The 13,861-nt window shown below is 38.4% G+C and overlaps 1 protein-coding gene across 3 annotated transcripts in view; it reads left to right on the forward strand.

Moving 5' to 3' along the window:
- The window catches only part of Supt3h (SPT3 homolog, SAGA and STAGA complex component), a 400,501-nt gene that overhangs the window by 249,207 nt on the left and 137,433 nt on the right, over nucleotides 1-13,861 (forward strand). For all 3 annotated transcript variants that reach the window (XM_045157593.1, XM_045157594.1, XM_045157595.1), the window contains 2 exons: nucleotides 6,406-6,492; nucleotides 9,593-9,683. In XM_045157593.1, coding sequence (XP_045013528.1) covers nucleotides 6,406-6,492; nucleotides 9,593-9,683 — 178 coding nt within the window. The remainder of the gene's footprint in view (nucleotides 1-6,405; nucleotides 6,493-9,592; nucleotides 9,684-13,861) is intronic.

Genomic DNA, 13,861 nt, shown 5'->3' on the forward strand with positions numbered 1-13,861 from the left:
CTTAAAAGCTGTAAATTAAGTCACTGGGTTTTAAAACTATGACATTTTCTAGTTACTGAGTAGCCAGATGATTGGTATAAATTGTACAAATTCAAAATAGGTTCCCTACTCTCTGCAACTTAATTGCATTTTAAATAGTTAAATATTCTACTTTCAATAGCTAAATAGTAAAAGTTAAAACTTATAAGCTAACTATAATTAGTTATCATTATGCTATTTAACCTATAATATAGCTTAGTAAAATATAACATTTAAGTTTTAACATAAGTATACTATCATATGTTATTGAAACTAGAATCTAGGTTATTTCTTTCAACTTTGAAAACTTTCTAAAATGTCCTTTGGCTTTTAAAAGATGGATGTATTCACATTTGGAAATTGCTTACAAATACCTTATTTGCAAAATAGATTATAATAGAATGGTCCAATAGTTATTATGCAGTCTCCCAATTTCACATTGAAATACAAGTAACTAAAAGAATTATTTCCACGTCAAGGCTGCTGTCTATACATAATAAATACATAGTTACTGTTGATTGACATTTTTTGTTTTGTATTTATTTGTTTGTTTGTTTATTTGTGAATGAGAGAAAGAGGCAGATATATATATATATATATATATATATATATATATATATATATATGCGCCAATATATGAATTAGTCTAATTCTGAGATACTGATAATTATAACTTTATTATATTCTTAAAATTTTGACTCAACTTTATTTGACTTACTATTCTGAAAGGAAGAATAAAAATAAAATTCTCAAAAGTTATACCTATACTTTATCAATTTATTTTTTTATGTTTCAATACAGTACATTAGTCACCAACAATGAATAGGAGATCATATGATAGGAAACTATTAAGTCAAATATATTTTATTTATAGTATAATGAATGGTGACTTAATTTAGTTATAAATGCATTCCTTTCAAACACTTTAGTTCTCAATACCTAGGCTGCGACTACATGAACCACTGATTTGGATATTTTTCGACAATCTTTCCTCTATTCTTTGTTTCTTTCTTTCTCAGTGGGGAGAGGGGGCAACTCTTCCTTGGCCAGCCATGAAAATATTTTGTAAGACAAGAACAGATGCTTTCCAATTTAAAAAGGGCTTATCTCCTGATAAAACTATCAGGTGAAAACACACTGTAAATTGACATTGCACTTAATACACTTAACCTGAGCAACCCCCAAGCTTGGTCGCATAGTCCAGAGTGAAGTACCCGTTCTTTCCCTCTGGCCAGGGTGCTAAGAGCTGTGTATCACTGCTCATGCCCCATGTGGAGCCCCATTCAAAGCCTGGGAAGAATTCAAAGTTCAGTTTCTACTGAATGTGTTGTGACTTCATGCAATTATTCATTTGAATAATTTAGCCAGGTGTGGTGGCACATGCCTTTAATCTCTGCACTTGAGAGACAGAGATAAGAGGATTGCCATGAGTTTGAGATCACCTTGAGACTACATTGTAAATGCTAGGTCAGCCTGGACTAGACCCTACCTCAAAAAAAAACAAACAACAAAAAAGATTCATTTGAATAATTTAAATTGAACATTGACTAAGTTGAAAATTGACCGTATCTGAATTTTTATGGGTAGACTTTTCTGAATAATCTGCAGACAAATAGACAAATAGGCTGGATGGTTTGCTTTTGTGACTCAGGATACATTGTTGTTTGTCTGGACACCTTCACAGATTCATCACATAGCCAGAGTGAAGTAATACGTAGAATAAATGAAGAGTAGGTCAGTGTATTCCATAAACATTAGGATTAAAAAGGAGTTTTCAGTTAACAAGTGCTTATATCATAACTCTTTCTAAATCCCAATAAAGAACAGCACAATAATTTTTAAAAGATACAAGATAAAAGAGGGGTAGATAGTAGATAAGAGATGTTCTTAACTTAAAGTAGATATAAAAGACTTAACATACTTAAGAAACCTATTTGATGGGCTGGAGAGATGGCTTAGTAGTTAAGCACTTGCCTGTGAAGCCTAAGAACCCCAGTTCGAGGCTCGATTCCCCAGGACCCACGTTAGCCAGATGCACAAGGGGCGCATGCGTCTGGATTTCGTTAGCAGTGGCTGGAAGCCCTGGCGTGCCCATTCTCTCTCTTTCTCTTTCTCTCTCTGTCTCTTTCTCTCTGTTATACTCAAGTAAATAAAAATGAACAAAAAAATTTAAAAAAAAGAAACCTATTTAAAATATTCAGCTCTTGAGCCAGTTCAATGCAGCTCAACCACACCATGCTGTACTTTGAAGGTGCCCTCAAAAACGTGGCTTAAAAATTGCCATTGTGAGTGATCATCAATGGATTAATGCTGCAGTTGTCTGAAAGGGTTACTTATGGTAAGAGAGAATAAACCTAATAAAGTGATTCTCTTCTCTTCTTTCTCTCTCCCCCTCCCCCCCCTCTCTCTTTCATGTTCACTTGTTCTTGCATTATGTTGACTCAACTAATACCATGTATTAATTCACAACCTGCAGAACTATGAGCCCAATGAGCTTCTGTTTATAAATCACTCAAGTTGTAGAATTCAGGTATAGCAGCAGAAAATATCCTAAGACAGAGCACGGTCTGCTTTACTAGTTAACTTAGTGATTTAGATATTATTGTCATCCAGAAATGCCTTCATAGACACACCCAGAGTACTTTTCTCCAGATTCCAGACATACTGTGTCCCAATAAACATGACAAAAAATTAACAATCACAGCTATACAGGCTCAACAACAAAAGTTATTTGGAGCCTAAATGTTAAGTTACATAAGAGAAAAACAAAACATATAATGAAAATAAAAGTTCGGGAAAATTTGAGTCACTTGGGTGGGTGGTCAGAACCACAGTAATAATGGATAATAATGAATTCTCATTGACTTCAACCCAACGATTGACATTGTCTTTGAGGAAGATGATTTTAGCAATTTAGGGTACATATTAGTCTGGAGGCACTGAAGCTTAAAAAGCGGTGTGTGCAAGTCTGCTAAGGTCTGGATTTGAAGAAATACCATGGAAGCAGTAGGGCCCTTCCGAGCCTGAGCAAATTAAAGAACACATTCAACAGGGCTTGGTGCAGGCGTAATAAAGTTAAAAACTGGATGTTAGTGCTGTAGACAGCAGGAAGAAATTGACAAGACACCCATGGAATAAAGAAAGCATTTGAGTCAGCTGTGCTGAAATGCCTGTGACACCACACTTGGGAAACTGATGCAGAAGGACGATGGGTTTGAGGCCAGCCAGGACTCCATGGTGAGTTTGAGGCCAGCTCTCCCTACTCACAGACCCTGCCTCAAGAAAGAAGAAAGGGGTGGATGATGCATTTAAGGAGACATGCTTCTTGTCATTTTTAATACTTAACCTTCTAATAAAGGATCAAGAAATATCCAAAATGTAAGCATAAAGAGCTAATGTTAGGTACGTTTTTACTTTTTTTTTTTTTTAATTTATTTATTTGAGAGCAACAGACACAGAGAGAAAGACAGATGGAGGGAGGGAGAGAGAGAATGGGCGCGCCAGGGCTTCCAGCCTCTGCAAATGAACTCCAGACGCGTGCGCCCCCCTGTGCATCTGGCTAACGTGGGACCTGGGGAACCGAGCCTCGAACCGGGGTCCTTAGGCTTCACAGGCAAGCGCCTAACCGCTAAGCCAACTTCCCAGCCCACGTTTTTACTTTTAAATAGTTGTTACAAGTATAATAATTCCGTTACTTTGCAGGATAAATGTACTAATCAGAAAAATATGAAATTCTATTACTGAATTGCTATTGTAGCAGAATAATACTGGCTTTCAGCAAAATATTTTATTAAGTTGCAAATAAATCTACATGGTTACTGTTCCCATATTTTTATCCATATAGTTAGGAAAATTTGAATACTTATTAAGGCTGTAATTAGGCTTAAAATATTGTTCTCCTGTATAACTGCTTGCATATTTTATACAATTAAATATCTGCTGTAAAAATCTATAACAGTGTTATTTCATATTAGTTTCATTACTGCCGGAAATATTTGATTGGTTACAATGAGTAAGGTATTAGAGCTCCACTTGTTTTGAAAATTTAGTGAGCAAATTAACTCTTAGACTATAGAATCAGCTTTATTGTCTTTAACACTAAAGGATTTTGCTGTATTTCTGATAGTGCTTTGCTTGTTTTCATGTTAAATACACTGACTTTGAGCCAACTACACTGTGAATCCATACTGCCAGGTTATTACCCTGTCCTCTAAGTTGGTGTTGAAGAAAAGGATAGAAAAGGATTTTTCCTCCCACTGATAGGCTTAGACAAAACGTTCGAAGTCAGCCATGGGTTATACATGTGTTTGCATGGGTTCTTCACATTAGCTAATCAAATTGCTCTCCCCACGCGCCCCCCCCCCCCCGCCCCCTTGGCTAGAGAAGGGAAGGAAGCCTTTGAGAGAGGTAATATGGAGCTCAGGGCTGTGCAGGTAGGAGGCACCCTTAACAGGCAGAGCCCAGAGAAGTGGGAGGGCTAGCGGTGATAGTGGGTGGTGGCAGTAAGCACATTATGTTTGTTAAGACAGTTTGAAAACCAGATGAAGAAATCAATAACAAAATTTTCCCTAAAGAACATAACAACTGGTTTTGAAAACCCTAAGTAAAATGTTGAGCTCTTTTACATCTTTATTACCCTTTTCAGTCTTACTCATGTGTTTTAAACTAACATTTATGAGCATGCTATAGAATAAAGACCATGTAGTATAGATAACCCACTAATTGGGAAAACTACATAGGGACACCTATTTCCTTCCTCCTGTTCCTTTGTTAGCACGAGTGGCATTACTGATATCCATATGATATCCAAAAAGTTTTCAGATAGGCACCATTATTCATTTAAGAAAATTAAGCTAGTTGCATGCTGTCTCCTGGTTCTGAGTCCAGAGAAATGTATGTGAAACTCACATTCTTCTTCACACTGATTGCATGTATTTTAGGCTCTGATTGAAATGTTTTTATTTGGAAAAAAAGAAAGAAATATACACACATTTCCCTAACAGTACTCCAGTTTTCTTAAAAAAATATGTTCATGCCTGCTAAAATCTGTTAAGTTTCTTTTGGGGTAGATATATCCTCTTTTTAAGCCCCCACCCCAAGATTTCTTTTTAAATGGTTCACAGTTAAATTTAAATTTCTATATTTAGGTAGGATTATGTTTATATACCAACCACCAGTATCCAGGAAATGTGGTGGTAAAGCTGACACAGAGGGAGTTTATGGACTATTTTGTAGTCTGTATATTTGGAGAAGGTTTGAAGCTTACTGAGCAAAATGGCTTAAGCATTCAAACAGAATTTCTTGAATACAAGTACACTATTTAATTACATATAATTAGTGCCACTTTTTAAAAGCCGTTTTCATGTATTTGTTCTAGTTCCTCCTTGCAAAGAAGGGTTCATGTGAGAACAGAGAACAGCTTTTCTCTGGAAATATGTCGATAATAGTTCAGATAGGAGAGACTTGGTTTGGTGCAATCAGCATGGTTTGATCAAATTTGGAAGAAGTTACAGGCACATTTTTGCAGTGTTTGCTCCATCATCTTTATTTTTTTCAGATGGACGTATTTTATGTTCCTTCCAGTTAATCAAAATAAGAAACTCGAGTTTGCCTTTGCCAAAAAATAGAACTATCGTTTTTCACATTCTTTTATTTTCCAGGTCATTTTCAAGTAAGATGATGTTTCTAGGGCTTCTGAATTCCTGAAAACTCTCCACTTTGTAGATGTAGAGGCCCAGATGAACATTTCAGGGCATCTAGTCTTTCCTGCACTGTGTTTTGTGTTGTGCATCCCAGACACAGTTAACTTTTTGTGTGCATGTAATTAGTGTGGAAAGAAATTAATGCCGTCCAGTATTATGATTTATGGACTGAATCCTTTACCCACTGAGGACTTGCCAAAACTAAAAGTATTTTTTTCCTTTGGATATTAGAAACAGCTACTGTTTTTGTTGATCTTTTAAAGTCCTGAATAGGCCTATTTCACATCATAGCAGCATGGGAGCTCGGATTAATAATATACTTATTCAACCGGTGATACTGAGTGAAACCATTGCTCACATGGGTAGGAAGGATAAAGTTTCATAAAATTATTTTCAGGTGCATTAATGTATTTCTGGAAGCTGCATATGATTTTTCTTTTGCATGAAAGAAATCAAGGATTTCTGTTCATTGTATCCATTACAGGTGGACTCATACATTAATTTAATTGCATTTTTTTGGTATCTTAAAACAGGGAATTGGGCTTTTAAAAGCAGAAATGTAATTGTTGGATTGTTCCCCAAGGTTTTTAATTCTTAGTACATTTCTTTCTCATGAGACCTCACTGATTGTGTTATGTGTAATTTATATTACTGAGAAGATGTCCTAAATTTCTTTTGTCCTTAGTTACAGCAAGCTGCCGAAGTTTCTCAACTGCGAGGAGCGAGGGTAATCTCCGCTGAAGATCTTCTGTTTTTGATGCGAAAAGATAAGGTAATATAAAACAAATTCACTGTGTTAAATGCTGGGCCTGATGCTGAATTGAACTTGCTGATATAGCTTCATTGCATAGCTTTCAAGTGGGAATCATAATTATTGAAGTGATGTTTGCCCTTTGTGATTTACCCAACAAAATGGGCCTACTGCCACAGAGTCTTTTTGCTTTTGTGAGCAGAGCAGCTAGGCAAAAACTGGGCTAGCAGTCACTCCTCACTTCTCCTGTGTCTGTTTTGACATTTTTGTTGCTATGTCATAGTCACTAAGTGCCAACTCTGCTTTGTTCTTATAAGTGGGCTATAATTGAGTAGCATATTTATTTTTCTTCTCATTTTATATCATAATAGGATTCAGACTTGCACAGAATAATTTTTGTGTCTTTCAACACAAAGTTTATTCTGTGACTCTGGCTTACTGAAAAAAAAAATCAGTGAAGGCAAATATTTCAAAAGTGTAACTATACACAATGATTTTTATTTTTGATGAAAATCTACCTTTCCTCCTCTGTAAACTCTTGGTATAAAAATGTTGGAAAGGTACTTGTGTGTATAATTTTGTCCTAATTTTCCATGAGTAGCTACTTGAAAGTATTCTATACTACCTCACATGTTTTAATCAATGCTTCATTGATTAAAGGAATTGTAAAGGAAGAGAAATGAATTCACTATCAAGAAGCTTATGAACTGCTTTTGTAATCTATATGATTTACTAGAAGAACTTTAAGACTTACAGAGTTTCAAGGCTGTGTGATTTAGTGGAGAGCCAGCGTTGCTGAAGTAGAGATTTCTGCTAGGTTAGGCTTTGGCGCTCCTATGCAGAGGGCTCGAGGCTCCAGGAAACCTGACCCTCCTGCTGTCTGCGAAGCCACGCGAAGCGCCCTCACTCCCATGGCTGGGAAAGAGAATGAGCAATTCAGGGAGAGAGAGTGCAGTCAGGCTTTGCGGGATTTGGCAGCTTCTTACGTTGTTGGAGGATGCTTCAGAAGTATTGGGCATCAGATGCCACACTGTGTAGGCTATGTGGTGCTGGGAGGAAGGAGCCTTGAACTCTATTGGCAGAAATGGCACTTTTGGCAGCACCCAGGAGGCAGAGGTAGGAGGATCGCCATGAGTTTGAGGCCTCCCAGAGACTACATAGTGAATTCTAGGTTAGCCTGGCCTAGAGTGAGACCCTAGCTCAAAAAACCTCCAAAAAAGAAAAGAAAAAAAAAAAAAGAAATGACTTGACACCTTTGAGCAGAGAGAAATTATGAGGGCAGCATGAGCATCAGCTCTGAGCAGTGCGTCTTGTCAGCTTTTCTCCTCCCCTGACATGAGTAAAGGCAGGAGCCCGTGGACCGTCCACACTGCCCCTTCTTGTCCCTGGACGGGGTGTCCCCTGGAGAGTCTAGAGGGTCTACCATGTGACAGAACTCTGCTGCCGGTCAGAGGGAATTCTTAACCCAAGTCTTTCACTAGCAACATAGCTGTGATGGGATTGCTACAAATTTCCCCATCTTTCTCTTAAATAATATTATATGCTATAGTATTCCAAAAAGAATTTAAAGTAGCCAACACAGGTAAAATATTAGACAACTTAAAATTAAAATACCGAGTGTAGAGCAAAGGGGCAAAAGATGTGTGGGCAGGTATGTGTATTTCCTCTTAATATCATTATTTACTGACTACTGTTTTACATATTACATCAAACAATTTCTCCTAGGCTCTGAAAAATTCCTCACAATGGCCATGTTAAATGAGTACTTTCCTTACTTCAAATTAAAAAAAAAGAAAAGACTTCTATATTATATTCTATTCTGGCTCTACTGAACTTTGGTTGCAAGTATGTTCTTTATCTCAGTTTCTCTATATATTAAAGAGAAGTAATTCTATTTTTCTATGATTCAGGACTATCAACAATATCAAATGATATCCCTGTAAAGAGCTTGTAAAGTACAGCATGTTTAGCCAGTATCAGGAACCTGGAACTGGGTGGCCTGGAACCAGCGGGAACAGTTGTAAGCTTGCGCACTGGGCAAGCTGTCCACTGCTGCTCATCACTCTGAATGTTTATAGACTCCTACGTAGTTCTCTGCTCTCCTCCCAAAGGCCATCATGACCACCTATCAGTCAACAGTTTTGAGATGTTTTTCAGATTACCGAATACTTTCCATAAATATCCCATACACTTCTGATGAAAAGATTCTCAGAAGCTGGAATGGGGCCAAATCATCACTTGAAAAATTTAGGCAGCTTTACAAATTAAAGGTCAGCCTTAAATTTAAGGTCAGTTCCCCAAAACAATAAAATTAAAAGGGAAAGAAAATTATTATAAAACTCCTTGCCTAGATGTTTGAACATAATTTTTAAATAAAATGTTGTCTAAAGAATTTACAAAAGTCCATAATATAAGTAAGCTTATCTAAGTACAGGGAATATAGCATTTGTTACTGTCTTCAAAAGAAGTTTAATTTGTTTTCTAAAACACACACACAAAAGTGTTACTGCTATTCTGGAATGTCTGAATACATGCAAGTGAAAATGAATTATTTTTACTTTTATTTATTTATTTATTTATTTGACAGTGAGAGAGAGCGAGAAAGAGAATGGGCATGCCAGGGCCTCCAGCCACAGCAAACGAATTCCAGATGTATACGCCCCCTTGTGCATCTGGCTAACATGGGTCCTGGGGAATCAAAATCAAACCTGGGTCCTTTAGCTTTGCAGGCAAATGCCTTAACCACTAAGCAATCCCACCAGCCTGAAAATTATTTTTTAAATGCCTGTGTTTTAGTTCTTATGTTTAATTGGATGGGTACTTTTTTTTGTTAGTTTGTTTTTGTTTTTCGAGGTAGGGTTTCACTGCAGCCCAGGCTGACCTGGAAATTCACTATGTAGTCTCAGGGTGGCCTCAAACTCACAGTGATCCTCTTACCTCAGTGTCCCTAGTGCGTCACCATGCCCGACAGATGATTACATCTTTATCTCATAATGTTATGCTAGTGGTTGCTATATTTTTACCAATAACCTTGAGGTCTTTGATTATTACATTTAATTCTCATAGTATTTTATCAACAAAGAAAATATGTGTAAAATTCTCTCATTTTGTGTTTTAATAGAAAAAACTTAGAAGACTTTTAAAATACATGTTCATCCGAGACTACAAATCGAAGATTGTCAAAGGCTTAGACGAGGATGATCTCCTGGAAGGTAATCAGGGTAGTGTGCTTGGCACTAAAGAGTAGCTTGTGATGGACACACAGCACGTGAGAAAACACCCCTTTACAGTGTCAGAAAAGAAGTTCACATAAATGTATTTCTTTTTAATATAATTCTTTAGAGATTACTCAAACAGTTATTTGTTGGCAGTTTAATCTTATGATTCTCTGTTCTGTGACTTTATTGGACTTTGGTATTTCAGCTCCTTTAGTGATGTATACTGTTTTACTTCAGACAACATGAAACTAAGGAAATTGTATTGATTCAATGCATAATGGCCTTTTGTGAGTGATTTTTCTCTGGTAAATACCATATACTTTTGAAATTAAGGAAAATTATTTTTTCCTAAAAAGTATATGAAATGAATGATGACATAGTTACCTCTTTATGGCCTTCTGTTTTTGTGATACTTAAAATCAAACCAAAGCATAAGACAAGGTTTTTTTTTTTTTTTTTTTTAGAAAAAAATCCCCTATTTGATCAGCTAGGTCAGTTCCCTATTTTAGGGTATTTACAAAAGAATTAATGTTGCAACAGGCATAGTGCTAAGCTGATTATAAGTACTAAAGATACTGACCACATCTAAATGAACCCATAGACTATATTTAGAACTAAATTTTATTTATGTAGGAATGTTTTCAGAAATCTCACTTTGTATGATTACAGAGATTATATAGTGGCACCACTGCTTGCAAATACGTCAATAAATTAGCAAACTAGTACAGTAAGGACAACTGCGAAAAAGCTAGAGCAAACAAAGTTTGAAAGAAAACTACTTGTAGTTATCATTATCCAATCAAAACCAATAGACTTACCAAAATAGTGTGCCACACTATCAACTGTTTAATATTTGGCAATTATAATGGAATTTAATGACTAGGAGGTACTCTAACAGATTTGTTTACTTATTCAGTCAGTCAGTGATGCAGTTTGTAGCATGCTACACAAGTATCTATCACTAAGACATCCCCCCAGGCCAGTCAGCCGACGTGAAATGTCAGTTTTTGTCTGGAGTACGAGAGTGTATGGACCAGGAACAATGGGCACCTGCGTTGCTATCCACACCATGCCTTGGCTCTCTATGTCTGTTACCAGGAGGATCCTTTTTCTCATTTATGAGAAGGAAGTTGTTCAACTTAATACACAGAATCCTTAATCTGTTAAGAAAACGTTCACACATGTCTGCTGTGAATAAATTATACCTGTTAATACCATGCTTGAAGAGCAAGAAGCTCAGTTGTTAGACTGGTATTCAGTTGTGCTTACACCATCATGTTAGTGGGGTTCTCTTACTTATTTCAAGCCTTTCCTCATCTTCATTTGTAAGCTGTAATTTTGTCTTACTTTTTAAATACCCTGAGGCATTTTGAAAATCAGTTGATGTAAGGCATAGGAGATGCTCAATGGATAAGAGCATTTGCTATGCAAGCATGAGGACCTGAGTTTGATCGTTAGAACCCACTTAACAGCTGGGCATGGTGGCACATGTCTATAACCCTAATGCTGACAGGCAGGGGGCAGAGCAGGAGGATCACTGTGGTGCCCTGGTCAGCCATTCTAACCTAAAAACCTGGTACTCCAGTGTCATTGAGAGACTCACGAAAGCAGAAGAGCAAGAGAGGAGGACACCTGACATCTTCCTCTGGCCTTCACACACATACATATGTGCCTGGGGTACAAGTACACACACACGCATGTTCATATACACGTACACAAACACGTGTTTCACACACACCAAAAATGAAAATAAAAAATTGCTGAAATAAATTATACAATAATGTATTCAGAAAAAACATACGTAACCAGGCATGGAGCTTCTAGAATACCTGTGTGAGTAGATTGGCTTGGCTGACTCTCTAGTGAATACATTTAACCGGCACAAAGGTTTTGTTTGTTTTTTTTAAATTATAGTCTGTAAACATTGTCTAAGGACATACAACAGATGGAGAAACAAAGATTCAAGCAGGTCGTTGGTTTTGTTTCTGTTTCTGTTGTTTGTTTTTAAAGAGTTCTGGCACTGTTGCATTGGAGCCGCAGCCTGGTCTCTGCCATCCTAGCTCAGTGTGACCAAGAACACTGTACTCCTGATCCTGTAGTTCCCGATGTAGAGCAATGACTTGTTCTCGGGGAGAGGAGGAAGAGTTTGCTGTCTCTCATTTCCACAGCTGGGTCTGTTGCCAGCAGGCACAGAGGAGATGAGTGGGCTTGCTTCCTCGTTCTCTACCCTGAGGATGTAAGCTCTACGCTAGAGATGGTGGGCTGAGAATACAGGGCCCTGGATCCTGCCACCCTGGCTTGCACATAGGGAACAAAGCTCCCTGTGTTTAGGAATAAACCTAGACTGGGAGATAGCTTTCCTTCTCAGCAGATCCTTTTAGATCCCCCCGGCATCGTTCTGGCAGAAGCTCTTGCTGCTCGTGCCCACGTCCCAGAGTGGTGCCGCCGTGCCGCACAAAGACAGGGGTGGCCCTTCAGAACTGAGCCTGTGCAGCTCTCACTAGGAGGTTCTTTGGAACACAGCAGGTGGAAGTTCATACCTATGGGCCTTAAAAGGAAGAAGAACTGGGCTGGAGAGATAGCTTAGCAGTTAAGTGCTTGCCTGTGAAGCCTAAGGATCCTGGTTCGAGGCATGATTCCCCAGGACCCACATTAGCCAGATGCACAAGGGGGTGCACGTGTCTGGAGTTCATTTGCAGTGGTTAGAGGCCCTGGCACACCCATTTTCCCTCTCTGTCACTCTCAAATAAATAAATAAAAATAAAATTTTAAAAAAGGAAGAAGAACTATAGAGATCCTGGAAGTAAGTTCAAGGCTGGAAACATCAAGCAAAGGAGTGAATTAGCTAGAGGGTTATCAATGGAAGAAATAGCTGAGTCTTCCTGGAGCTATAGCAAAGCCCAGAGATGGCAACCCTTTGACTCCCCAAAGGAAATCTGTGGCAGTTACATTATGATGTGGAACAATTTGAGTCCATACTTATCGTCAGAACAGTAGCACAATCAGCTGAAGGCTAGCAGCTCTGTGTGACGCTCGTCAGGACAGCCAGAAACTTCCCAGGGAGCTGTGAAAACTGACATCCATGGTTGACTGAAGCCACAGTGGTTGTGTCATGAAGGAGGGTACGTGGGAAAGGCTGTCCACTGCAAGGAACCAATCCACTAGGCTAGTCTAGCCAAGTCACTACACAAAGAACCAAACAGGAACATGGCCCAGAGAAAGGAGGGAATTACGACCCACAGTTAATACATTATCTAAAATGCCTGCTCTCAACCACAAAATACTAGACATGCACAGACATGACTAGGTACCCTCTATACAACAAAAGAAGACCCTAAAAATTGCATTTTGGGAATCCAGATATTGAACTTAGCAGACAAAAGCTTCGAGGTGGCTGTGCTCAGTATACAGTATAAGCCAGGAAAGCCACGTGTAGACGCATGGGGGCTGGGGAGATGGCTCAGCGGACAGCACCCGACGCACAAAAGGAACCGAGTTCAGATTCCCGGTCCCCACGTCAAATGCCAGGCATGGTAGTGTGTGCCTGTGATCCTAGTGCTAGGAAGCCAGAGACAGGGAATCCCCGAGGTTCACTTGCCAGATCGAGTAACCCAACCTATGAGCTGAAGCTTCAGTAAGAGATCTCACCTCAAAGAATAAGGGGAAGAGCACTCAAGGAAGACACCCAGCATTAACCTCTGGCCCCACATTCATGTGCACACATGTGTATATGGTTACACATGCTCGCAGTCCTCCCACACATGTGCTCACATGTATGAACATGTATATGCTCCCCATATACAAGTACACAAAAGAATAACAAAAAGAAAATGTGATAAGCACCTCCCACAAACATTCAGTGTCAATCCAAAGATAAGATTTACAAGGGAGGGAAGGAGGGAGACAAACATGAAAACTTAAGCTCAACAGAGGGTTTTGAACTGGAAGATGAAAGGGCAGCAAACTCATAGGTATCATGAAAGAGAACACAACTTAAAAAAATAATGAAGAAAAATTAAGAACTTCAGAAACGTATAGGGTACCATTAAGTACATCAGTATATAAATATTATAAGTATAAGAAGGGAAAGATAGAAAAATAATCCAAAAACACATTCAGTCTCCGTGCATGGTGGCGCACGCCTTTAATCCCAGCACTTGGGAGGCAGAGGT

Source organism: Jaculus jaculus, chromosome 8 (assembly GCF_020740685.1).
Source record: "Jaculus jaculus isolate mJacJac1 chromosome 8, mJacJac1.mat.Y.cur, whole genome shotgun sequence".
Classification (NCBI taxonomy): domain Eukaryota; kingdom Metazoa; phylum Chordata; class Mammalia; order Rodentia; family Dipodidae; genus Jaculus; species Jaculus jaculus.